The sequence below is a fragment of the Pseudopipra pipra genome, chromosome 26, assembly GCF_036250125.1.
Source record: "Pseudopipra pipra isolate bDixPip1 chromosome 26, bDixPip1.hap1, whole genome shotgun sequence".
Classification (NCBI taxonomy): Eukaryota; Metazoa; Chordata; class Aves; order Passeriformes; family Pipridae; genus Pseudopipra; species Pseudopipra pipra.
This window is the reverse complement of record NC_087574.1, coordinates 482,949-510,332: the sequence shown is the minus strand read 5'-3', so window position 1 is coordinate 510,332 and position 27,384 is coordinate 482,949. Positions and strand designations below refer to the sequence as shown.

The 27,384-nt window shown below is 41.8% G+C and overlaps 4 protein-coding genes across 4 annotated transcripts in view; 2 read left to right on the top strand and 2 right to left on the bottom strand.

The window, feature by feature from the left end:
* Positions 1-27,384, top strand: part of LOC135403129 (olfactory receptor 10A4-like) — an 80,904-nt gene that overhangs the window by 28,434 nt on the left and 25,086 nt on the right. Inside the window, 1 exon segment of the mRNA XM_064636848.1 lies at positions 23,921-23,937. Coding sequence (XP_064492918.1) covers positions 23,921-23,937 — 17 coding nt within the window.
* Positions 5,722-10,864, bottom strand: LOC135402777 (olfactory receptor 6B1-like). Its single transcript, XM_064636238.1, is given in 5 exon segments — positions 5,722-5,782; positions 5,970-6,209; positions 10,080-10,491; positions 10,494-10,795; positions 10,797-10,864. Coding segments are annotated over 5 exon segments (1,083 nt in total).
* On the bottom strand, positions 14,774-15,733 carry LOC135403125 (olfactory receptor 6B1-like). Its single transcript, XM_064636837.1, has one exon. The coding sequence runs from the start codon at positions 15,731-15,733 to the stop codon at positions 14,786-14,788; it is 948 nt and encodes a 315-aa protein (XP_064492907.1). The 3' UTR covers positions 14,774-14,785.
* LOC135402776 (histo-blood group ABO system transferase 1-like) lies at positions 23,148-26,518 on the top strand. The gene is given in 3 exon segments (XM_064636237.1): positions 23,148-24,494; positions 25,796-26,417; positions 26,420-26,518. Coding segments are annotated over 3 exon segments (972 nt in total). The 5' UTR covers positions 23,148-24,243.

The window sequence follows — 27,384 nt, the reverse complement described above, 5'->3', positions numbered from 1 at the left end:
GGGCATATATACTAAAGAGGACAACGTGTTGCTTGTTGTGTAGTGGAAGGCATAGGGAGATAATGCGGTCAGAGTGACCTGTCGGCAGATTTTCGAGTTTTGGAACAATAGAGTTTTTGATCATGAAGCCGACTCCTGAGATATGCTTTTTGGTTCTGGGCTTACCAGACCAAAAGAGGGTGTAACCAGCACCATGTTCTCTGAGGCTGCCTTCCTCCTGAAGGCGAACTTCACTGAGAGCAACAATGTCGATGTTGAGACGTGACAGTTCATTGGCAATCAGGGCAGACCGGCGCTCAGGACGTCCACTATCTGCAGAATCAAGCATGGTTCTGATGTTCCAGCATGCTAGAGTTAATTTGGGTACACCTTTGGAGGCAGGTGTATATGCCTTTGTCTTTTGATCTTTGTGTGACTGCATTTGTAGAAGATGTCGATACAGGGCTTTGCAAAAGTGGGTAAAGCCTTCAAGCCTGCGCAATGGATTTTTTAGGTGAGACACAGTATGCGCTGAACTGAGCCCACCCTTTAACCCTAAGGCTCATCTGCCAGGGCCGAGCGAGCTTGGATGGTGGCAACGAGGTCCTCAGGACGTAGGTTTAATTAGAGTGACCTTCTCTTAGATGGATGGCCTTACAGGGCTGAATGAGCTCCATCTGCCTGGGTTTGGAGTTGTCCTTCTCTTTAGTGTGTTCTGGGCTCCCCCTCTCGTCTCCCACGATGGCACAGTCCGCACTGGCAAAGCTCCCCCTCTTTTGCTCCTTTCCGTGCCTGGGGCCGGGCCCGAGCGCCCGGGGCCAGGCCGTGCCATGCCAAGTGCACGCGGCCCGGGGCCGAGCCGGGCCGGCAGAAACACTAACATAGGGCAAAAGCCACAAACTGCAATTTATTAGGGTACATCAGGAGAAACTTTTTTTATGTGAAGGGAAATGTAGTGTTTGGCAAGATCATATCCAGAAAATGATTGAATCTCTATGCTTGAAGGTTCTGGTTCTGTTATCCCAAAGGGGTCTAGATCTACATCTACAACAGATGAAAGAGTTGAAGGGAAAGAAGCCTTTAATGTAGGGAAAAGAATGACTTCCTATGAAGATAGACAGGGCAGTGGCCTGAAACCAACACCAGAAAAGCTGCAAAGCTACTGCCTCCTGCAGTAAAAGGACCTGTTTATAAACACATTGTACCTCTCTCCTATTTAATGCAGATAATTTTGAGATTTTTTGTATTAAGAAAAGTTCATAAACATTATATATTTTACAACACGGTCTGTCATTTAAGTTTAAAAAGCCTGTTGGTTTTTGTGAGTAATTAGTAAGTCCAGGTAACAAAACAATGTTGGGAGAAGAGACCTGATTCTATGACATTGAAAGGGGAGTATTGGGAACTTCCATAGGGTGAAAGATATTAAAAGATACTGAGAAAGGGCTGCTGTCTTACAAGGTGTCACATACTAAGGATGTAGTTATCATATAAGATTGCAAAATTAGCAAAACCAAAGCAAATGTTGAAAAAACCGTAAGACTTACTTGTTTATTTGGAGGAAGGAAAAGAAGAAAAAAGGAATATAGCAAACAATATCATTAGGGCTATTCTGGGATCTATGTTGAGCAGCCCTGTACTTAGTCAGTACAGCCTGGTGCAGGACAACAAATGTGTTATTCTGATCATAGGGTGTGTCTGACTTTATTTCACTGTCAGAGATCTGGAGTGATTTCTCTAGTGCTGGTCAGGGAAGAAGGAAGAAACTCCTTCCCAGAGGGCAAACTAAGCTTTTTATCAGACTGCCTCTGGTAGAGATAGACCACATGAGGCTGGAATTAGAACCGCAAGCCTTCATACCTACTGTGTTCTGTGACCTTCCCTAGTCCCACGATAGGGAGAAGATGAGAATTTTAAGTGTAGGAACCTCTGTGACTGCCTGTATAGATAAGGCAAAACAGCTTCATCCTGTGTGGCTGGAGTAAACCTTGAAGGTTTACGTGGCATTTGAAAAGATGAATTGGAAGTCAACACCTGTATATTCACAGTGAGCACTAACATGATCAAATTACAGGTATGGAACAGAAAAATAATGTGCATGACATGCAGCTGTCTTCTGGGTAGTTAAAAGCTTGTGGGTTAATTGATCCTCTGTGTGTAACTTCTGTAATGCAATTCAGGCAGAGCCTGACCATTCTAAAAGGGATGGTTGACAAAATGAAATCTAGGCATTCTGGGCCACCTAGCCAGGGGAACTGAATTGCTGTATACAATATTTAATTGCCAAACATTGCCAACCACTGTAAAAATAAAGATGAATGTCTTATTAAAAGAATTTTAAAATAAATGTTGACTTTGCTTAAAGAGAGGATCATATTTGAAAATGAAGAATCATAGCATCTTAACATTGCTGAGGTTGGAAGAGCTGGTCAAGCCTTGCAGTTATATTTGCTCTACATGTCAAGGTTTTGGTAACAGAGGGGCCTCTGTGAAAAGAGACCAGCGGCTACCCCCCTGTCAAACAGCCAGTTTCAGTCAGCTCTGAAACAAGACTCACTGCTGCCCAAAACTGTGTGGCAAATTTGAGAGAGAAGAATGAGAAAACTGTGAGAAAAGCAGCCCTGTAGACACCAAGGTCAGTGAAGGGGGCAGATGCCCCATGTGCAGGAGATTCCTCTGCAACCCATGGAGGACCACAGTGTAGCAGACAACTACACTGCAGGCCACAGAGGGCTCCGGGCTGAAAGAGGTGGAGATGCCCTGAAGGAAGGTGCAGCCCATGGAGAGCTTGTGCTGTAGTGTGTAGCTTCTCTTTACACTAGCTCAAGGTACTAAGGAACCAAAGGCTCTCAAAACATTGATTAGGTGAAGTTTTGGAGCCTTGTGTATTTTTAAAGGAATACTCCCAGTTGAACTTGTGGCTCTGGGACTGGCGTCTTAAGAGCATATATTGTTATTGTAGATCTCTCTCTGTTTCGCTATAAAGTGCTGTTTTTCTGACTGTCTCTGTCTAAAGTCTATATTGAGTATTTAGTGAATATAGGACTCTTCTGCAATGGAACACTGGTTCTGTCTTCAAACAAAACAGCAGTGGTACTATATTTAGGACCCATTTGACTTGGATGCAAAGATCTCCTCTCTCTTGCTCTTTCCACATGGCCCAATACTCTGACACTGTTGCTGTCTTGACATGGTCACAGCCAGCACAGCTCCAGGAGAGGAAAATCCTGCTTATCAAACCTAATTTCCTTCTATGACATGATAACCCACCTAGTTCATCAAGGGTAATGTAATATTTTTAGATTTCAGTAAAGCTTTCAATACTGTTTCTCCAAGGATCCTTCTGGACAAAGTGTCCAGACCACAGCCAGATAAACACATCCTGTGCTGAGTGAGCAATTGGCTCATGGGTTGAGCACAGAGGGTGACAGCGACTGAGGTGACATCAGGCTGGCACCTGTCACTAGTGGGGCTCCACAGGGCTCCATCTTGGGCCCTGTGCTCTTCAGCATCTTCATCAATGACTTGGACACAGGACTGGAAGAGATACTGAGCAAGTTTACTGAAGACACAAAATTGGGAGGAGCTGTTGACTCCTTCAAAGGCAGGGAGGCCCTGCAGAGAGGCCTCGACAAATCAGAGGGCTGGGCAATCACCAACCTTAGGAAGTTCAACAAGGGAAAGTACCAGATTCTGCACCTAGGATGGGGCAGCCCTGGATGTACAGACATATGGGAATGAGACCTGGGGTTCCTGGTCAGTCACTGCCAGCAGTGCCCTGGCAGCCAGGAGGGCCAACTGTGTCCTGGGGGACATCAGGCCCAGCATGGCCGGCCGGGCCAGAGGGGATTGTTCCACTCTGCTCTGCCCTGGGGCGGCCTCACCTGCAATATTGGGGCAGTTTTGGGCACCACAATATAAGAAAGATATGAAGCCATTAGAGAGTGTCCAAAGGAGGGCAACAAAGATGGTGAAGGGCCTTGAGGGGAAGGTGTGTGAGGCACTGAGGGCATTTGGTGTGTTCAGCTGGAGAAGAGGAAACTGAGGGGAGACCTCACTGCAGTTACAACTTCCTGGGCAGGGGCAGAGGAGGGGCAGACACTGATCTCTGCTCTGTGGTGATGCCTTAAGCCCCTAATGTTTTTTATTTTTTTTTTTTATTGGTAAGCCTTATAAGTTTTATAAGTAGATTTTAAAAGCAGCAAGCCTCCCTCCTTTGTCCCTTGTCCCTTTCCCTTTCTGTCTAGCACCCTTGTTTACACATTCCTTAACCCTCTTACCCCATTCTATGCTCCCTATATCACTCATGCCCCTGAATATAGCAGAAATGTTTAGTCTTTTGTCAAGGCAAGGCCTAGATTGTTGGCAGAACAGCATATCAGGGCCTAAACCACAGAATACAGTCAAGAACTAGATAACTATGTACCCTTTGTGCTCTGCGGGAGATGAAGATGGGATGAACAGGGCGTCCTGAAAGCCCCCCTTCTCAATTCTCAGGGGGTGGACCCGGGGTGGACCAGAGTAAAGGCCACAGGGTGGAGACATCTGGGATTGGATGGATGGTGTTATAAAATGTAACATCTCAGGCACTGCCTGCGCGCATCTTGTAACATCTTAGCCTTGGCAAAATAAACCCTTTCTTATCTCACCCCTAATTAACTGCTCTGGAGATTTTTTCAGCACCTAACTCCAACAGCAACAGTGGGGACCAGTAAAAGGACCCCAGGGAATGGCCTAAAGTTGTGTCAGGGAAGGGGTTCAGATTGGATATTAGAAAAACATTCTTCCCCCAGAGGGTGGTCAGGTACTGGACAGGCTTTTGGGGGCAGTAGTCACAGCACCAAGGCTGACAGAGCTCAAGAAGTATTTGGACAATGCTCTGAAGCACATGGTGTGACTCTTGGGGATGGTCCTCTGCTGGGCCAGGAGTTGGACTCAATGATCCTCGTGGGTCCCTTCCAACTCAGCATATTCTGTGATTCTGTGATCACTACTTGCTTCATTTTGTCTGTTCTCCATCCTGTATGTGCAGAATAGAAGCTCAGTACCATGTAGAAGCATAAAAATCACAGGCTGTAAAGTAATTCTTACTGATTTATAAAAAATGTGAACTTTCAGGTTAACTATTACAGTATTTTCAGCCTAGTGAAGGGCCACAGGAAAGCAATAACATTGCAGGACCTTGTCTTTGGAAATGCAGGAATCTTGTCCGTAGCTGAACAAGACATCAATGTAGTTGTGTAGGAGGCGTATTCAAGGCATTGGGGACGTGCCTGGGCAGAGAAGCCCAAAAGAGCATGCGCTGACGTAGACAACTTTATTGGTCAAAGAAGTCACATGGTTTTAAGGGATAAAACCAGCACCGAATTTGAAATAAATCTCTTTGTTTCACCACTCACGAGGAGCGTGTTTTTCCTTGTGCATGCCGCTACATATGGCGCACCCGAACTTGGGACTTTGAACTTATATTAAGTCAGTTTAGCTTACCCTGAATCAGGAAATTCAGCGGTAGATTCCGATTATCGTGTTGGTTAATCTGATGCGGGAATCTTTTACCGCAAAAACCACAGATGTCTTTAAGTTATTGTCTCAGAGCATCTGAGAAATGCAATCCTAGTTTAGTGAGCTCCAAAAATATTAGGAAAAGTGCACAGGAACAAGAAGAAAAGAAGAAAGAAGAAAAGAAAGAACCGACAGATCGAGGCAGCTGGAGAGAGCAAACCGGAGCGAAAGTGCTGCAGCTCACTGCCGCAGCCTGCCGCTTCCTGACGACCCCTGCCTGTCCGTGATGACAACGTAGACCCTCCAAGACGAGGAAGAACCACTCAGAAGCCGTGGAGACCCCAAAGGAACTTTCCGCTGCTTTTTGCTGCTTTTTGCTAGGACCACACGTCGCCAATCGCCGCTGAATTTCATCACTCCCAAACCACCGGAGAGCCCCCGGACCCTGTGCCCTGCACCGAGATGCCTGTGCCAGCGCCCACGCTCACCAGCTGCCGCCCGCCGCAGCCCGAAGCCACCACCACAGACGCGCCCGCGCCTGAAGCTGCCACCGCCGCTGCCGAAAGCCGCCGCTGCCCCGCGCCCGCCACTCGCAGCCCGTGCTGAGGGCCCCCTCTGCCGACACCGGGACACCGCAGCCTAGCCTCAAGGACCCAGTCGACCGAGAACCGGGAGAAGCCAGCAAATAGACAAAGACTTTCCGGCAGCGCACGTCTACAGCGCCGAGACTTAAAGAAGCAGGGTTGCAGGTTGCGCCAGAGAAAATTCAGCGATCGCAGCCCTGGACTTACCTTGGATGGAGGATCACACAGCAGGACATTTCCCCACAGCCACTGCAGCTCGAGGTAAAGGACACTTTAACTTTACATGAGTTGCAAAAACTCCTGGGAGCCATTAACTGGTTAAGGCCTATTTTAGGCATAACCACAGAGGAGCTACACCCTCTATTTGTGCTGCTAAGGGGGGACTCCAGCCTAACGTCTAACAGGTCTCTGACAGCAGAGGCAAAGCAGGCGTTAGACATTTGTGCCAAGGCAATGGAGAATAGGCTGGGCAGGAGGAGAAATCCTGAACTGCAAATCTGCCTAGCCTTAATTCCCAGCAGGTACCAGCCATTTGCAGTCTTGTTTCAGTAGGATCAGACTGAGAAAGACCTGCTGCTAATTCTGGAGTGGCTTTTTCTGCCCCACACACCACCTAAGACTGTGTGGACCATTAATGAAATGTTTGCTAAGCTTCTCATTAGAGGACAACTGCAGGAGCTGGATGGAAGGGATCCTGCCATCATCTACATCGCAGCTACGAAGGACAATTTAGATTGGATGCTGGCTTAGGATGCAGGATTCCAAGCTGCCTTGGCAAGCTTTGATGGTGACATTTCGGTCCATCTCCCTAAGCACAGATTGTGGGCAGAAATCAGTAATTTACCTTTAAAAGCCACTACCAGATGCAAAAATAAACCAGTAAAAGGCCTCACAGTCTTTACAGATGCATTTGGGAAAACACAAAAGGCTGCAGTGACCTGGGTAAACCCTAATACAGGACAATGGGAACGAGAGGTACAGACCATGAACCAAGGCTCTGTGCAGGTTCTGGAACTGGCTGCCATTCGTATTGCCCTGGGGAAATTTTCTGAACAACCTGTTAATATTGTTACTGATTCTTGTTATGCTGCAGGGTTAGTCTCACGTCTGGAATGTTCATTTCTTCGAGATGTCTCTAATCCTCATCTGTTATTTGAAATGCGTTCTATTTGGGTTCTTATCAATCACAGAAAGTTTGATTTCTACATAATGCACACCAGATCTCACACTGACATGCCAGGGCCAATAGCTGACGGGAACTGGGAGGCTGACAAAGCAGCAATGTTTAACACCATACCCAGGGTCCTAGAGCAAGCAAAATTGTCCCATTCATTTTTTCATCAGAATGCACGTTCTCTAAAGAGACAATTCAAAATAATGATTAATCAGGCTCAAAACATTATCATGACATGTCCAGACTGTCAGAAAATCACACCCATGCCATCTCAGGAAGGCGTTAACCCCAGAGGGTTAATGGCAAATGAGATCTGGCAAACCGATGTCACACACATCTCCGAATTTGGCACATTAAAATATTTACATGTAGCTGTAGACACACATTCACAATACATAACTGCCACAGCACACACAGGTGAGAAAGCCAAGGATGTAATGAGACACTGGCTCAGTTGTTTTGCTACCCTTGGTACCCCAAAACAAATAAAGACCGATAACAGACCGGCATACATCTCAGAAAAGGTAAGAAATTTCCTATTAGAGTGGGGAATTTCACATGTCACAAGAATCCCACACTCACCTACCGGACAGGCAATTGTAGAAAGGGCACACCGTACACTGAAAGAAATGTTAGCTAGACAAAAAAAAGGGGGAGAATCTGTATAGTCCGCAAGAACGTCTGTGGAAAGCCACATATGTTATCAATTTTTTAAATTGTGACAGTGCTGAAAGAAGCAGGTATGAAAAGCAGCACAAATCTCAGGCGTTTGCCTCTCCCAAACCACTAGTCATGGTAAAGGATTTGATTTCGGGACAATGGACAGGACCCCTAGATCTTATGACTTGGGGGAGAGGTTACGCCTGCATGGCTACAGGAAAAGAACAAGTGGATTCCTTCTAGGTGTGTAAAACCCTATTTAGGTACACAGTCACAGCAGCAGGAACCAGAGTAACGCAGAAGTTATAAAAGAGTTATGTTTATGTTTCAGGTTTACATTAAGGAATGACCAATGTGGTAAAAAGCAGTCTGTAAAATATCTGTGCATGTGTGAGAGTGAGTGAATGACGGCCGTCGCTGAATGAGAAGAGTGAATGAATAAAAGAGTTTGATTGGACAAATATTAAAACACAAAACACCTCACAAAATAACATTACCTCCACCACAAGGTCACTTTAAGAGAATTTAGTTTTGCTAAGCTTAGCCTGTTTTTTAAATAAAGTTGAACTCCCCAGTTATTTAAAAACCCTCAGGTTAATAAAGGTTATAAGTTTGTACACGGTTGGGCTAAGTTAATGAAGTTATTTCTCCAAGTTGCACTACCCTACAGGAATATAAGAAAGTTTTAAAAGGTTTACAATAGAAGTACAAGGGGCCAAAGCAAGCGATATGCTGGGTCATTGCGAGCTTTGGTAGTTTACAATGTACTGTTCTGATTGTTTGCACTGTTGTTTTTGCACTGTTTTCGTGACTTCCTTAGATAATTAAGAGGGGGGTGATGTAGGAGGCGTGTCCAAGGCACGGGGGACATGCTGGGGCAGAGAAGCCCAAAAGAGCATGCGCCGGCATAGACAACCTTATTGGTCAAGGAAGTCACATGGTTTTAAGGGATAAAACCAGCGCTGAATTTGAAATAAATCTCTTTGTTTCACCACTCACGAGGAGCGTGTTTTTCCTTATTATATAAGGACATGCGTGCTGCTACATAGTTGCATCAGAACTGTTTTAAGCACAGCATCATTCTAAATAAATAAACAAACAAGTAAAAAAACCAAATAAAGTGGAAAAAAAGGATCCTTTAAAAGAAGTGCATATTAGGATCCATGGGGGAAGACACATGGGGGAAATTGAGAAGTTCACATTGTGGAACAGAGAAATGGCAGTGAATAGCACAAAATAGACTGATAGAAGACCTGAGTGAACAGATGCAAAAGGCTTTGCAGTAGGTCACAATCAAGGAATTGCTCAATACCATGGCCAGCTTCATCAAAAGGGGCCTGTCCACAAAGCTTATCAGGGTATATCTGACACTATGATACGTTTAGCAAAATGGCCACAGATCACTCCTTAGAGTAAATTAATTTATCAGTACAGATGTTGACAAAGGCAGTAGATATGCAGTCACTTAATCTAAAATACATAAAATTCCAAAACAACTGCATGTTCAGTCATATTCAAACTAAGACACAGTGACTTCAGCAGACTATATGAGAGAAATTATTGAAAATGGCCTACATAAAAAGGGGGGAAAAGTTATTTTATTTGCAGTGTAGAGGATTTAAAGTCTTCAATTTATTTTGATTATTTATTTCAACCTTTCTTAAGAAGTCAAGCTTCCATTCCACAGTAAACACCTTCTTACCTTCTACTGTTACTATCTTCCAGTAGGATTGATTCAAATTCCTAAGCTTCTTGCAGAATATGAAACAGTGTGGAGTGCCCTGAGACCTCTCCTTTTGGACTGGCAGATATGATACAGGAACTGCAGAAAAGACTCTTCCCTTCTAAAATCACAATTGTAAATTTGTAAAGCAGAATACCCAAGGTCTTTAAAACATTAAGGAGGTGCCTGTAGTTAGGCATATGCATCCCACCTTAGCTGTCAGATATTGCCTGAATTTGGATCATATACTATTAACAGAACATTTAAATTGTTTTCTCAAAGCCATTGATGTATGATATCCCAGACATGTCTTTTTGTTCCCTGAAGTGCATGTCAGTCAAAACAGATAAGGGGTCAAATATATGTCCCAGTTTCTTGAGTTATCCAGCATTATTCTGATTGCAGATCTGAGTACAATCTAAATATTAAAACCTTTCCTTCTAACTCTCACACTTACGTTCTGTCAATAGGAACTATCTTAATGGTGGACAGCAATGGCTTGAAATACCTTGGAGAACATCTGCCTAACAATGAAGATTTTTTCAAAGCCACTTTAACCTCCTGGTTCCTTAGGCAGTAAATGAAGGGATCTAGCATGGAATATACAGTAGTGTACACAGTAGACACCAGCTTGTTGAAGTCAAAAAAATGGATTCTTTTGGGTCACCCATACATGAACAGAGAGACTGAAAAGAAGATAATGACTACAGCAAGGTGAAAAACACAGGTGAAGAAGGCTTTCTTCCTGCTCTGGGATGTGGGGATATGCAAGATGCTGCTGCTGATGCATATATAGGAAATAATTGTGACAGAGTGTGGAACCAGCAAGATAAGTAAGGCCAGGATGAAATTCACTGTTCCAGCCACATCATGTCCATACATGATATATTCAGCAAGGGCCTGATGTCACTCAAGAAGTGCTTGATGATATTGGAGCCACAAAAAGACATCTGAGAGATGAAAACTACTTTCAGCATGGAGATAAAGAAGCCCATGAGCCAGGAGCATGTGGCAAGTAACATGATGACTGAATAGCTCACGGGATTGCAAATGGCCACGTAACAATCATAAGTCATAACTGCAAGGAAGACACACTCAGTACAAATAAGGGAGCTGAAGAAGTAAAGCTGCATCATACTGCCTCCAAAAGATATATTCTTGCTTTCAACAAGAAAGTTCACCAACAGTGGCTGGGATGTACCAAGCCTCCTGGAAGGAGAGGTTGCTGAGAAAGAAACACATGAACTAGTGGGGCAGGTAGTTCATCTGTATGAAGATAATTGAGTATATTTTCCAAGAAGTCAGCATGTAGACCACTGTCCTAGTTAGAACAGTTGGGACCAGTTCATCATTGTATGGGTGTAACCCAAAACTGTGTATTCTATAGCCTTCCATGCCATTTCCCAGAAACTGTTATCAATGAACCATTTGCACCATCTGCCCATAGAGCCTGACTCCTCAGGCTATAAACTGGGTGTTAAGAAGTCTGTGAGATAGGAGGATGCTCTTGTCCTCACACCCTTTGTGGAGCTCCCTGCGCTGAGGGAAGTGCTGGGCATTCCTGCCTGAACTGGAGAATATATAATCGTAGAGTCTTGGAACTTTTTTAACCACTCATGGGATCCAGAGGAAGGCTGCAGACCACCACTCTCGACTGGGCTGCAACCACCACTTTTCAGCCAGACTGCAATCACCACTCTTGACCGGACTGCAACAGCACTCTCACCAACAGGTTTTCTTCTCTCCTTTTACTTTGGACTCAGGGGGCCCAAAGAACACCACTCTGTTCATGCCTCAGGGTGCTGGGCTATACATTTGGGTTTTGTGGGTTAAAACCAATTGTTTGTCTGTATAATCCTACTTACGGTATTATTTTATTAAATTGTTATTCTGATTTATAATCTCTCTTTTGAGTTGAGTTCATTTCCCCTGCTGGTTTGCCTTTAAACCAGCACAACCACCAGGAATATTACGAAGATCAACATCTGAAATTCCATGGTAGTTGGAAATCCCAAGATGATAAATTCCTGGAAATTTTTTTTAATCCTTCATGACAAAGGGCAGAGCATCAAGCTTCAGAGAAAAAGTAAAGGCAATGAAAATGAAAATGGATGAATGTTTTAAAAATCAAAGAAATAATGAGAAGAACTGCAGAGAAAGAAAAGAAAAAATGGCAAGATAGAAGAGAAGAAGAATGATAATGGTAAGAAAAGGAAAGGGAGGGAGAAAAGGAAGAGCATTATTACGTTCAGATCATACACCATTTTGAAGATATGAAGGACAAATTCAATATGATATTTTGGTATCTGGTTCATAATTAGTGGCCTAGTGAAATCCATGGATGTTTAATGCCCATATAACAGCTGGATGCACAATTCTCTTTAACTTACAGGGGATGCCGAATATCCAGGATGCATCTGTATGACTTAGATTTCCAGAACTAAGCCCAATTGTCTAAGTCATTCCAGCACTGCCTGTGAAGTAGAGCTTGGTTCCTGCTACATTTTCACGGCATAGGAAGCCTCAAGATATTCACTAAGTGAAACAGATATTTCCGGAGAGCATCATGGGTTATACTAAATAAAGCTCTCCGGGAAGATGAATTATGTTTTGGAGGAATGCATTTCATTTCTATGTCTGTGTCTCTTCCACTCCCATACCCTGTTTTGCTATTTCTCTATTTGTCCACCTTTAATTTATTTTTTTAATGCTAATTTTCATATACAATTCTTATTTTCTACAAATCAAAATTGAAAAGACAAAAACCCCCTCAAGCTGGAAACATTTCTCTCCTTTAACCTTGCCATCTTGAAATCTAATATAAGATTTAAAATATCTTGTTTTAAAGTTCTACTACTGTAATATTTTATTTCTTGTTAAAAGCAAAGAAACAAGCCACCTCTTCTCCCTTTCCCAGATTTATTAGAGAAGAGCATATAATAAACTAGATTTTCAGTGATGAAAGAACATTCATCCTCATAAGACTCGCTGACACTGAAACATCACTCCAGGTATTGTTGATTTAAAATATTTTATACCTGCAGAAGTGGTTATATAGAACATAATTGAAGACTTACAATGTGCAAACGCAAATAGCTTTGTAACCACATTACTGTTAGCTTTTATTACCATGAGAAATTCCACAAGGCTAAAAAGAAGCTGCAAAATGTTGTCTTTTTTTTCATAGCCTAAATTACATTATTAACCAATTTGTCTCCCTGGCACATATATTCAGTACTTCCTGACCTGGCCAATATTAATTCTGTTTATGAAACCAGGGATATCTGGGTGTTTCAAATTTCAAATTGTTCATCTTACACGTCAGTCAAATCTCTAAATAAGCAATTGCAAGAGAGTGACTCTCCCAAGTCAAATACAATGCTTACATTTGTCTGTCACTTGAACTGGAGTAAACACCTGAGCTACCTTAATGTAACGAGACTATATTGAAAAGCTGGAATTCATCTAATGAAATTTAGATAGCTGTCAGTTTAATTATCCAATACACAATAGAGTCAGCTTGTTTTATTTCTAGGCAATATAAATATACAGGTAGTACTTCTCCCATTGAGAAGAAAACAGGTCAGAGGAATTATTCCATAGCCACATCTATTCCTCTCTTCCTTGACTCTATAAGCACATATCAACAAGCAGCTCAGAAGCTTACATATGTTGCTCACTGTAGTTCCTGTGTGTGCTGTACACATTGAAATACCAGTGGATAAATTCCTCCTTGGAAGGACGTGATTGCCCTTCAAAAATTCCTGAAGAAGAAGAACTGTATTGTCTCCTCAGTTCAGCATAAGACTGCATGAGATGTAAGTAATTACTCACGGGATTGCAGTGTTTACTTTGCTTGTGTATAAATAAGGGATCCGAGAAGGAAAACCATGAAGACTAATTCTGGCTTTCTGATGCTCTCTCTGCAGCACTTGCTGTTCAGGAAACAAAACAATAACCTAACTTAGCTGCTGTGAAATGTTTTCTGGAGGTGATTATTCCTCACTTACCAGCTAGTGATTCTCCCTATGAATAAGTCACTGACAGAAATTCTTCAGGAACTACACAGAACTATGTAATATGAATCTGTACCTGCGTAGTTATCTATTATTGTGCCTATATGTTCAACTGTTTCAACAAAGCATATACCCCTGCAAGTGGAACTAATTTGTCTATACATTCATGTATTGTGACCATTTCATAAACAAGAGGTCTGACATCTCACTCAAGACCTTTGGCAAGACCTTAACCTTTCTGGAGAGAAGGACATTTGAAATACAACTAGACATCCCTATCCATGTAAATGAATGTCTTTGTGCAAGAGCCTGCTGCATTTGTTACTTCATGACCTCTTTGTCTTTTCTCTTGAATTGCTTCAAGTTCTTCTTGACCCTCTCCTTTGAACGTTACCTCAGGAAAGATCAGGACTCCTACAGGTCCAGTGTCTGTATAGATACCATATGGCATCAGAAATGCTGTTAGGTGCCTGTGTTTAGACAACTAATTCTTCTTCAGTGCTTATATCTCCTCATGCAATACAGAAGAACCAGAGGAAAATAGCACTTGAAAATCAGGAGGCTCACTTAGCATTTAAAATAGAAATCAAACTATGCAAATTAACCCTCTTCCACAAACTTAAAAGTTTGTTTTGTGAATCACAGTTACTTCCCAAAGTTATATTCAAAGTTAGTAACAAAGGAACTTCTCAGTGTTGATTCAAGTTCTCCTATGGCAGCTATCTAAAATGACTGATATAATCTTAATTACAGAAATTCCCATGCTAATCCCTGTGAAAAAAGGTTGACATAACTATTTATTTGCTGCCTCAAGTTCTTTGAAGTTCATTTTAAGTTGGATCAGTCAGAAAGCGATATTGTTCTTTGATGCATACCAAAGATATAATTAAAGGAAGGTGATGATGTTTATTGTCTTTTCTACTCCTCGGGAATGATGTGTAATAAGTTCAGTAGAAATACCTTCTTTTACATTCGTGTAGTATGAGCATTCATTGATGTTAGCTGAACATGCAGATTGACTCAGGAGAAGGAATTCTTAACCACTGATATTGAAAGAAAAGCATAATACCCATTTCTGTCAAAGTCTTATTAGACTTTCATAGGATACAGAAAAATTCAGTCAGAAGACTATCTTCCAAGCATTATATTAGTGATCAGATGCTGAAACTCTGGAGAGAGCAGCCATGGCTTTCCACAAAATGTCTTTTACTTCCTCGTTCCTCAGACAGTAAATGAATGGATTTAGCACTGGAGTGACTACAGTATAAATTATAGAAACCAGCTTGTTGAGATCCAAGGAGTGTATACTCCTGGGTCGGGCATACATGAAGAGGGTGGCTGAGAAGAAGATGATAACGACAGCCAGGTGAGAAACACAGGTGGAGAAGGCTTTCTTCCTGTTCTGGGCCTTGGGAATTAACAAAATGGCACTGATTATGCACATGTAAGAAATTACAATGACAGAGAGGGGAATCAACAAAATAAGCAAGGCCAAGACAAAGTCCACCATCTCTGCAACTAACCGCTTAGTGCAAGAAAGGTTGAGCAAAGGGCTGATGTCACAGTAGAAGTGGTTGATGACACCAGGACCACAGAAGGAGAGCTGGGAAATGAAGAAGACTTTTAGCAGAGACATCAGAAAGCCAACCAGCCAAGAGCCCACGGCCAGGTGCACACAGACTCTGTGGTTCATGATGACTGTGTAGTGCAGCGGCTTGCAGATGGCCACACAGCGGTCATAGGCCATGACAGCCAGAAGGACACATTCAGTACAGACCAGGGCAATGAAAAAGTAGAGTTGGGCCATACATCCTGTGAAGGAGATGTTACTCTTCACCAGAAAGTTGACCAACAATTTAGGAACGGTGACTGAGATGTACCAGGTCTCTAGAAAAGCTAGATGGCCTAAGAAAAAGTACATGGGCTTGTGGAGCTGGTGATTTCTTATGACTAAAGTGATGATAACTATGTTTTCAATGACAGTCAGCAAATATACAACGAGGAAAATTACAAACAATAGAGCCTGTAGCTCTATGATGGTAGGGAATCCCAAGAGGATGAACTCATGGATTTGGGTATCATTTTCTTGTATCATGATGACCTTGAAGACCTGGAATGTGTAAGGAGGAAAAATAAAGCAATAAGAAACATCTTGTATTATTTCCCCCAAGCATCATTTTCATACTAGAGTTACAAATACCCAGCTTAAGTAGACATTCCACACCAGTTGTTTAATTGACATTCTTTATTATTTAGCAAATTCTGAAAATGTTTGAGGCCTATAGCAGAATTGGTGATTCAGATCCTCACTTCAAGAAAATGCTTAGGCTTCACTGATTTCCTCACAGACCTTCTTACCCCTAACTTCACTTAAAAGACAGTCAAAGGGAAGAGGCAACATTAATAAATGTGCTAATGTGCTTTTGATCTCAGTTCCGAGCTACCCCCCAGATGGCCGCTAATGACAAGGGGTCTAGATAAAAGCACAGTCTTTCTCAGTGACTGGACTCATGTAAAGGAAACTTGTCTTGAGCTGTTTTATTCTCTCCCTTTCTCTTGAATATTTGCAAAAGAAAAAAAGGTGTTTTTTTCTCTCAAATATAGTATTTTAATTAAGTTTGCTAGGGTTATGGGATGTATGCATTTTTTCTTTCAAAATTGGAAAGGACCTGTGCACCTGAAAATTTCTCTTATTTTCAATATATTGATGGATTGACTAAAATAGGTCATTTCTCATCCCAAATAGCAGCTTTCGTATAATCTTAGACTATAGTAATGATGGTACCCATTAATAAATTTTTCTTCTGCATTAATTGATGGAATTAATCTTGATTTATCCCAAAATACCTGAAGTTTGATGTTTATTCTTCTTCTTTTCCACTTAGGGAAGGTTTCAAACAATATTTTTTAAACTATTCATGAACATTCCTATCCAATAATCAACTGATTTTCTAGAATGATGTTCAGGTTTTATGTTTCATAAAATATTTTTCATATAAAACATTAAAAAAAACATAAAGAAAGAGAACCACTTATTTTTGTGATTTCATTATTTTTTGTCTTTGAATTTCAAAATATTTATTTCACTTTTGATTTTTCTCTTGCCTATGGATAATCTGTATAGAATCAGTCTAATTACATATTACTTACATATTTCATTAGAAGAACATCTCTGCTGCCAAATATTGAAGTGATAGAAGATACAATATAATTTAATTTCTAAGGGGGTGGCTTTCATATTTTCCAGCTTGTAATGTATGCAGGACTCCACAACTGTATTTTAACAACTTGGTGTAGGTACCTTTTGTGAGATTTAAGCTGTGGTAAATGCTGACAGGTAAGGCAGGTAACTTGGTTTCTGGTGTAGCCAATGGAGATCTAAGCAGTACAAGGGAAAAATCTAGCTTAAGTGATCTTAGCATGCTATAGAATACAAACCATAATTGAAAAGTGCCTGAATGAAAAGGATGTCAAAAAGAGAAAATAATAATCATGATTTTACATTCTAATACAGGCTTTAAAAATTCCAGATGTACCTCATAGTATCCTAGAATATTGACTAGCAATAATTTAATAAAAAAGGGTGATTAATTGGAGTATTTCAGGCACCTGTCCTCAAATACTGGATCACTCTCCCTGTTTTGAGAATGAAGCTTCTCAGGGTAAAAATAATGGTGATTGTTTTTTACATTGTAGTCCAGTGAAAGTGGAATACAAGTGCCAGATTTTTCCACATAAATATCTTGCACATAATACAGAAAAAGGGAGTGAAGGAAAGATTATATTTAACTCATACTCTCAAAAGAGGTCATAGGATTTTTAAAGTACAGAAAAAATTTCCTTATTTTTAGACTTTTAATCTTTTATATCCACCTCTCTTTTCCTTCCCAAGCAACTCCCCTTTCTTCTCTCTCACACTTTGTTTCACTTGGAAACTACTCACAGAATCATAGAAATGTAGAATGGTTTGCAGTAGAAGGAACCTTAAGGCCCATTCTGTCCCACCTCCTGCCACGGGCATGGACACCTTCCCTTGACCAGGTCCAACCCAGTTCAACACAGCCTTGGACATTCCAGGGATGGGGTAGCCACAGCTTCACTAGGCAACCTGTGCCAGGGCCTCAGCACCCTCACAGGGAAGACTATCTTTGCAATATTTAATCTAAATCTAAATCTATTCTTTTTTGAAGACATTCTCCCTTGTCCTATCACTACAGTTCCTGACAAGAACAAGAACATGGAATGCCCATTTCAAAGACATTCATGACTTCTGTTGGTATTCTCAGAGTGCAGATGAGAAGAAAGACCTCTAAGAAATCTGGAGAAAAAGAAATTAAATGAATGCTCTTTGTGTGAACATGAGATCAGCATCTATGCTTCTTTCTCTCTTTAGCTAAAACCTTACCCCTTTGTTTCTCTGTTTTTCTCCAAACAGTTGAAAGCAGACGGGTTTGTAAAAAGCACGGTGTGAGCATATGCAGTTCCTGCAAGCTTTTTGTAGCTTTGGTCGAGTGTAAGATTTCCCAGGATAATATAATATCACCCAGTATATTATCCCTCAAAGCCCAAGAGAACTAAGAACAAAGCTGCCTTTTTAATTATTTAAACTCTGTGTGTATGTATGTGTGTGTGCGTGTGTGAGTGCAGACACATTTGTATGTGCATGTGTTAGGAGCAACTTAAGTAACAAGGAAACTATGTCAGACTCAGTGGAGACCTAGGACATATGCCATTCACACTACACATGCTTGATTAAGCAGAAAGGGATAAGAGCATAGCAGATATATGTGAGGAAGTGGTGAGTAGTTGCTAGTGCTGTTGGCCCTGAAATAAAAGTAGGCACGGTAATACCAGAATCTCAATCTATCTCTGTTGGATGTTCCTCTCTTAGAGAACTGCTGGTCAAACTGAGGGCAAAGAAGCAAATGCAAAGGCAGTGGAAACTAGGACAGGTAACCTGGGTAGAGTCCAGACATGAAGTTCAGTTGTGGAGGGATGGGGTGAGGAAGGCCAAGGGTTAGTTGGAGTTGAACCTGGCAATGGACACAAAGAATAACAGAAAGGGTTTCTATGGGTATGTCAGCCAGAAAAGGAAGGTCAAAGAAGGTGTTACCCCCCAAAAAAGGATGCTGAAAAACTGGTAACAACAGATGAGAAGGTTGAGATAACTTTTTTACCTTAGTCTTAAATGGCATCCTCTCTTTCCACACCTCTCGAGTGGATGGACAGCGCGATAGAACTTAGGGGAAAAAGTGCTTCCCACTGTAAGATAGGATGAGGTTCATGACCATCCGAGAAACCTGAATGTACATAATTCTATAGGGGACCTGTTGAGTTGCATCCTGGAATCCTGAGGGAATTGGCTGATGTAGTTTCCAAGACACTCTCCATGATATTTGAAAAGTCCTGGCAGTAAAGTGAAGTCACAGGTGATTGGAAAAAAGGGAAACATTGCACCCATTTTTAAAAAGGGTAGAAAGAAGGACCCTGGGAACTACTGCCCTGTTGGCCTCACCCCTGTGCCAGGGAAGATCATGGAAGAGACCCTCCTAGAAGCTCTGCTGAGGCACATGGAGGGCAGGGACAGCCAGCACAGTTTCACCAAGGACTAGTCCTGCCTGAACAACCCAGTGGCCTTCTGTGATGGGGTGACTCCAACAGTGGACAAGGGAAGCGCTACAGATGTCATTTATCTGCACTTCTGTAGAGCCTTTGACACGGTCCCTCACAACATCCTTCTCTCTAAACTGGAGAGAGATGGATTTGATGAGTGGACTGTTAGGTGGATTAGGATGGTCACATCCAGAGGGTCATTGTCAGTGGTTCATTGTCAATGGTTCAGAGGGTCATTGTCAATTAATATCTTCATTAATGACATAGATGAAGGGATTGAGTGGACCCTCACCAGATTTTCAGATGACAGGAAGCTGAGTGGTGCAGGTGACACACCTGGAGGTTGAGGCCATCCAGAGGGATCTGGACAAGCTTGAAAAATGGGCCCATGGGAATCTCATGAGGTTATAAAAGGCCTGTGTCGGGGCAAACCTGGGTATCAATTCAGGCTAGAGGATGAACAGATCGAGAGCAGACTTGCTGAGAAGAACTTTGGGGTGCTGATGGATGAGGGGCTGGACACACTTCGGCCATGCGCACTGGCAGCCCAGAAAGCACTGTGTCCTGGTCTGCATCAAAAGCAGTGTGGGCAGCAGGTAAGGGGAGATTCTGACCCTCTGCTCCTCTCTGGTGAGACCCCACCTGCAGTACTGCCTCCAGCTCTGCAGTCCCCAGCACAGGAAAAATACTGACCTGTTGGAGCGAGTCCAGAGGAAGCCACCAAGATGATTGTAGGCTTGGAGCACCTCTGCTACAAGGAAAAGTTGAGGGAATTGGGATTGTTCATCCTGGAGAAGAGAAGGTTTCAGGGTGACCTAATTTCAGCCTTCCAGTACCTGAAGAAAGAGACAAGAAAGATGGAGAGAGACTACTCACAAGGGCCTGGAGTGACAGATAGGACAAAATGGCTTCAAACTGACAGAGAGTAGGTTTAGATTAGATATTAGGAAGATATGCTTCCCTGTGAGGGTGGTGAGGCCTTGGCACAGGTTGTCCAGAGAAGCTGTGGCTTCTTCATCCCTGGAAGTGTTCAAGGCCAGGTTGGATGGGGCTCTGAGCAACCTGGTCTAGTGGAAGCTGTCCCAGCCCATTGCACAGGGGATGGAACTAGATGATCTTTATGGCCCCTTCCAACCCAGGCCATTCTATAATTCTGTAATTCTATAATCCTGCGGGAGGTACCTCTCTCCCACAGTAGTTCTATTGACCATGGAAGATCTGGCTCTTGTGGTATCATCAGAAAAACAGATTTGATTTATTGTCCTGACACACGTAGCTGTGATGAAACCCAGATCTACTCAACTGGTACCATTTGTCAGCCTTGATAACATTATTTACCTTATTACTCTCCCATTTCTTGACTCTCATATTTGCCAACTGTGCACCTCCATTTCTCCCCTCTTCCCCTCTCTCAAATAAACAATTCACCTTTAATTATTTTTTATCCAGTGGTCACAGCTTTGCTACATCCAGACCTAAATTTGATATTTCTGATATTGTTACCTGACCTTGGATTTATATAGTATTACTGATATGATATTGGCCTTACAAGACCTTGGTCCCCAAAAGTCCCCAGCATCCTTTCTATTAGCTGTGGATCCTGACCATTTATCAAAAAAGTCCCCCTCTTAATGAACTGTGAAATCCAGCCATCTTTCACAGCTCTAGCTCTTGTTTCTGTCAGACTCCCACATTCTTATTTGTAATATCCAGCCATTTCTTATGTTTTATACAGTAATTTTCCACATTTTGTTCAGTTAGCTTAACCTCAGAATCAGGCAGAGCCAGCAGTCAAACCATTTGCCTGGACCCCTGCTGATATGGGTCATTCTACTTATTTGGGCAATGGTTCTTGGAGTGTCTTAAGCAGAAAGAAAAGATGTAGCCAATCACGTTAATTCTATTCTGAAATTACAGGCACAGTTGAAAGATCAGAACATTCTATCGAAGAAAATGCAAAGCAAAGAGAAGAAACCCTTTCACAGAATTACGGAATAATTGGGTTTGAAAGAGACCTCTGTAGTTCATCCAGTCCAATCCCTTGCTCAAAGCAAGGTCAACTAGAGAAGGTTGCTCAAGGATTCGATTAGTCATCTCTTAAAACCTCCAAAGATGTAGCTTCCACAACATTTGTGGGTAGCCCATTGTAGTACTTGACCACTCCAATCACTTCAAGGATTTAAAATTCCTCATCTGTTACTGAAATTTCCTTCTCATCTGTGTACATCAGAGAAGAGCTTTGCTCTACCTTCTTTGTAGTCTGCTTCCATCAAGATAGCAGAAAGGTCTCCCTTTAGCCTTTTCAGCCTAAAGAGGCTCTGTTGTGTCGGCCTCTCTTCTTGTTTCACATGCTCCATCCCCCACTGGCCCAGTGGCCTCGGCTGGATCCCACCTATACATCAATCTCTTTACTGTCCTAAGGAGTACCAGACAGGACACTGCACTTCAGGTGTATCTCCCAAGTGTCAAACAGAGGGAAAAAATCTCACTTTTACTAATGGCTAAAGCCCATGAGGCAGCTACTTTCCTGCTGACTCCTGCTTCACTTGTCTACAGGACCCTATTTTAGTCAGTCAGCCCCCAGCCTGCCCAGTTGCATAGGGTTACTGTGGACCAGGTTGCATTTGCCTTTGCTGAACTTCATGTGATTCTCACCAGCCCATTTCTCCAGCCTTTCCAGATCCTCTGAATGGCAGCCCCACCCTTTGGCATATTGTCCACTCCCTCCAAGTTAATTTTATCCACAAACTTGATGATAAGTAACAGATTCTTGATATGGAATCAAGAAAGATTTTAATCTGATATCTTACCAGATTGAAATTTCCTGCATTTTTTGGTGCTTAATTTCATTTAACTGAACCATATTTTATTATTTTCCTATACTGTTTTATGAATCACACTTTTCTTGCACCCACTGCTTTTTTGACTTAGGCTTCTCTTCTTCATCACCTATCTCATAATATACACAATTATGTTACTCCCTAGAAATTCTCCTTTAAATACATTCACAGTTGCACACACTATTCTTTGAGGAGTCTAGCATGTGTGACTAAAGAAGAAATAAATGTTAATGCCAATAAAGCAATGTGACAAAAAATTTTTGTAATTAATTTAAAATTTAAAAGATTACAATATGAGACGGCATTTCCACAGCTCCCGCCCCTCTGCCCCCAAAAAGGTTAATAAGGCTAGACATCTTTCTGTGTTTGTCTATATGTGATCCTTTTAATTTCCCTCTACTATCCTGTTTAATAGAATACTTTTAGTACGTGTTTCCTCTTTTTAAAACCTCTTTTCCCTACTGGAAATTCTAGGAATTAAGACTGCGGGGGTCCCACTTGGTGACTCATCTACAGGAACGTGCATAAGCAATCAGAATGGAGAGCAGTGTCATCTGCTCTGTGATGTGTCCTATCAACTCCACAGTGCAGGCATGCAGAAATAAACCTATCAGGAAACCACCAACTGTATTGAAGGTGTTTGGCCTTATTGGACCAGGCTCTTACCATGTAAAAGTAAAATTGAATTTCCCAAAGGAACGGACCTGTTGAAAATAATTTTAAAATAAATTGATTTGCACTCAGCTTGAGTTACACCAGCTGAGCAGTCTGTTAAATGTAGTTGACACTGTATATGGAGGTAAAGTAATATAAATCATATTACAGTATTTATGACGGAGCCTAACTGACTGGATACCCAGTGACATTGAATCAAGGGGTAATACTACTGAAAGACATAAAGATCTCCTGTGGGGCTTATCTTTCTAGAAAAAGAAAATCTGAAACTTCTATGCCATGATGTATTTATGTATCTTTTATCTTTCCCTCATTTGCAGAGAAACAGACTTTAATGAAACATCTCCAATGCTTTCATGGTAAGCATACTTCTCTGGATTCATTAACATGATATTACATTGTTCTCAGAAACACATGACTGTCTTTCTGGCACATACAAGTCAGGACAGACAAGAATAAGATTGAATTAACAGGAAAAGATGCCTACTTAGAAAAGATACTCTTCCAGAAACCATTAAAAAGTACACAGATGCAGAATATTTAATTTGTTTACCTTCAGAAAGGAAATACAAATTATAGTGAATGTTGAAAATCTTTTGGTTTAATTATACCTTAATTCCTTTTTCCCATCCCTTGTCACCATTCATCTCAGAAGTTAGGAAAAGAAGAGGTTTTGACTGATACTATCTTTAGTGGTAACAATCAGAATTGTAGATTATGTGTGTCTGTAGATGGGACATTCTAGGTCACTGGGATAAATTATCTTCTGCAATTGTCTATTCTAGAGCCATTGGTTCTAGGAAAATAGTAGAAGAGATATGGACACACTGGAGAGAGTTTGACAAAGGGCCACAAGGGTGATGAAGGGACTGGAGCATGTCTCCTATGAGATAAGGCTGAGAAAGCTATGACCGTTCAGCACAGAGAGAAGGCTCTCTTATTTGTTCTGGGAAGCAGTTTGGCTGGACTTACTAGGAGAGCTTTAAAATACATTCAGCATGGGAAGGGGATGTTCTTCTGAGTGTCGGAGATAAACCAGGAAACAACACTCTAGGAAGGAGCAGGGAAATATCTGTGCATCATGCCAAAGGAATTAGAGAGAGCTCTTTCCAAAAGATGAAGAGATGGACAGCCCAGATGAAGTGTCTCCACAGCAGTGCATACAGCATGGGTAACAAGCAGGAGGAGTGAGGAACCATGGTGCAATCACAAAACTATTAAATAATTGCTACCACAGAAACATGGTGGAGAGTTGCACATCTGGAACACTGCAGCTGAGGGCTACAAGGTTTCCAGGAGAGATAGGCTGGGAATGATGGACGGGTGTGTTGTGCTCTATGCTAAGAAGTGGATGGATTGTGAAGAGCTGCCTCTGAGTAACAAACATAAACAGGTTGAGAGCTTGTGGGTAAAAATCAAGGACCAACACCTATTTTAGATGTCTGCTCCAGGATAAGATGACTCCTACTGATTTCAAATGGAGTCTGGGATGATTAACTCAGAGGCAGGCATCTGTGCTGAAGAAGCTTATGTTTGTCTTCATGAATTTCCTTGGCCATCTAAACACTACCTTCATTCTCAAACTCCTTGCAGGAGGCGGGATGTACTGATGTTGACACCATGGTTGGCTCCAATTTTCTGGGAAGGCACATTCAGTAGAGACATCCTGAATGCTCAATATATGCAGAAGAACCTGGTCACTGGAGTGGTCACTTTTGTTGTTAGAAAGTACTGGTTTGTCATTTATTTCTTGTCAAATAGTTAAATTTATCACCTGCCAGCTATGCTGCAATACTGCTTATGGAGCAGAAGTGAGACACATTCCAAAGACTGAGTATAAGCAGCTTTTGACTGTGAGAGAAAATCTCAGTGGGAGAAATATGATATGTGAGTGTCACCTTCCAAAGCAGGGCAATTGGCTGTGACATTGTCTTGAAAAAGGCAAAAACTATCCTTGGAAATATAATTAGAATTTTGATCCCTTGTGATAAAAATTCCAGCTCCTGCTATGTTTCTAACAACAAGATTTCCCTCTAACCCGTGGTAAAAAATAGAAAAATTCAGCAAAGTTGAGGAGGGTTTTGGGTTTCTATAAGAGTTTAAATTAAAAATATTAGCTCTAGTAAAATTATTAATCATGATATTATAGCTTGTAAGTTCTGGGATTGGTTCCCTTTGAGTTTCTGAGTAAAAAACTATACTCCATCTCCACTAGCATCTTAGATTTACACAGAGACTTCAGTTATTTCAAGGTAATCAAAACTATTTAATTGATAACTTTGACCCTCTCCTGCAAAAACAGGCTGAGAGAGTTGGGGTTGTTCAGCCTGGAGAAGACAAGACTCCAGGAAGACCTTAGAGCCCCTTTCCATACGTAAAGGGGACCTACAAGAAAGTTGGAGAAGGATTTTTTACAAAGGTAGGTAGTGATAGGACAAGGGGGAATGGCTTTAAACTGAGAGTGTAGATTTAGATTAGATGTTAGGAAGAAATTCTTCCCTGCGAGGATGATGAGGCCCTGGCACAGGTTGCCCAGGGAACCTGTGACTGCCCCATCCCTGAAACTATTTGAGGCCAGGTTGGACGGGGCTTGGAGCAATCTGGGATAGTGAGAGATGTACTTGCCCTGGCAGGGGTCAAACGAGATGGTCTTTAGAGTCCCTTCCAACTCAAACCTCTGTTGATTCTGTGATCCTCTCTAGTAAGTGAAAATATTACACTACAGAAAAGTGCCAGGGAGCATGTAAAAAGGAAGGATGAGGAGAAGTATTTATAGAGCGGCATGGGGTAGAAGGCATGTATTCTGTACATCCATGACAGTATGAAAGAACAGTATAGTGGAAGCTAAAAAATGGTATAATGTGCAGGAGTGTAAGGAAGGGTTGAAGGGTAGTAGCTATGTTAAACGAAGAGCACTGGCATAAGAAGGGAACAATGGATAGAAAAAGATAAACAAAATGAACTTGAAAAGCTGTCATTCTTCAGCAGGAGGAACCTGTCTTCATTCTTTTCCTTTTCATATCTCTCAGATATGTCCAGTTCATAGAAGGGTTCATAAGATCTGCCAACAAGTACTTCCTTGCTGGGCACCGGGTGAATTTCTACTTGTTTACAGACAATCCTGAGAAGATCTCTCACCCTCAGATGGCCCCTGAGAATCACCTGGTTGTCATCCCTGTCTACAATCACTCAAGGTGGCAAGACGTCTCCACAAGCCGTATGGATATCATCAATACATATATCCACAGCCAATTCCAGTATGAGGTTGACTATCTCTACTCCATAGATATTGATGTCCAGCTATTGGCACACATTGGTGTGGAGATCATTGATACACTGGTGGGAACCCTCAGCTCTTGGCAGTTCACCACACATCATGAGAACAAAGCCTATGAGACGTACCCTGAGTCACAAGCTGCAATCCCTAAGGGAGAAGGGGACTTCTACTATACATCAAGCTTCTATGGGGGAAGTGTGTCTGAGGTATACAAACTGACAAGAGACTGTTTTAAAGGGATCATGGAAGACAGAGAAAATGGCATTGAAGCTAAGTGGCATGATGAGAGTCATGTCAACAAGTATCTCCTGTACCACAAGCCCACGCGCCTGCTCTCCCCAGAGTACTACTGGGATGCAGAGCTAAGCTCAGCCCCATCATCCAGGTGAAAAGGATGTGCTCTGTGCACAAGGATAGCTAGAAACAAGCTTCTGAAACAAAGAAAGCAAGTCTTTCCTCTCTACAACCCCATTGAATTGGGGGTGATGGGCAAAATAACAATTTCCTTCTATTTGTAGGGTTGCACACAATTTCTGCACTATTATCCCATTAAGTGGGTCTCCCTAGCTAGTGTTAGGGACTACTAAACCCAGAAATTTTTTCTCTTAGCAACTGTTTTTCAACTTTTTGTTCTTTGACAATTCTTTCATCTGCATGTTTACAAGCACAGACTTCTACTCAAACTGGACACATATAAAAATTGACAAGGACATACTCAAAATGACAGTATTTAGGCATCTGAATAAAGCCAATTCGCAAATTTACAAGTGGTCCCCACAGTTTAAGGTATGCAATTATACTTGTCTTCTGCTGTCTTATACTGACAGAGCTGAAAACCTCTCCTAACAATATGTTGATTTAAGAATTTGAGCTATACATTGGTAGCAAGCATCAGTCATTTACTCCTTAGTTTCTGACAAAATGAAAGCCCTTTCCTGATTAATTAAAAACATGTGTGAATTTACAAATCCTAAATGTATATGGACTATCAAAAGAAAATTAAATCATATTTGAAGTTTTTCAATTTTCCTTTTTCAGCATTAGCTATATTTGCACATACAGCAAGATTTTAACAATTAGCTGAGTGACTTCATTAAAGCTTTCTATTGCTTTCATCCCATTCCAAAGAAATGAGAATAGACAAATAACTGGAAATTATATGAACAAGAAAAAATTGGGGCAAACCAATCCTGCCACATAGCTGCAGTCATAACCTTTTTCTGTGGGCCACTGAATAGGCTATATGAGCAAGTTTATCTGTTATTCTTGCTGTACTCCTGTCACATATGGGTAATTTAGACTGTCTAAAGAACTGCTGTCAAAGGGATCTGCAAAAGTGCT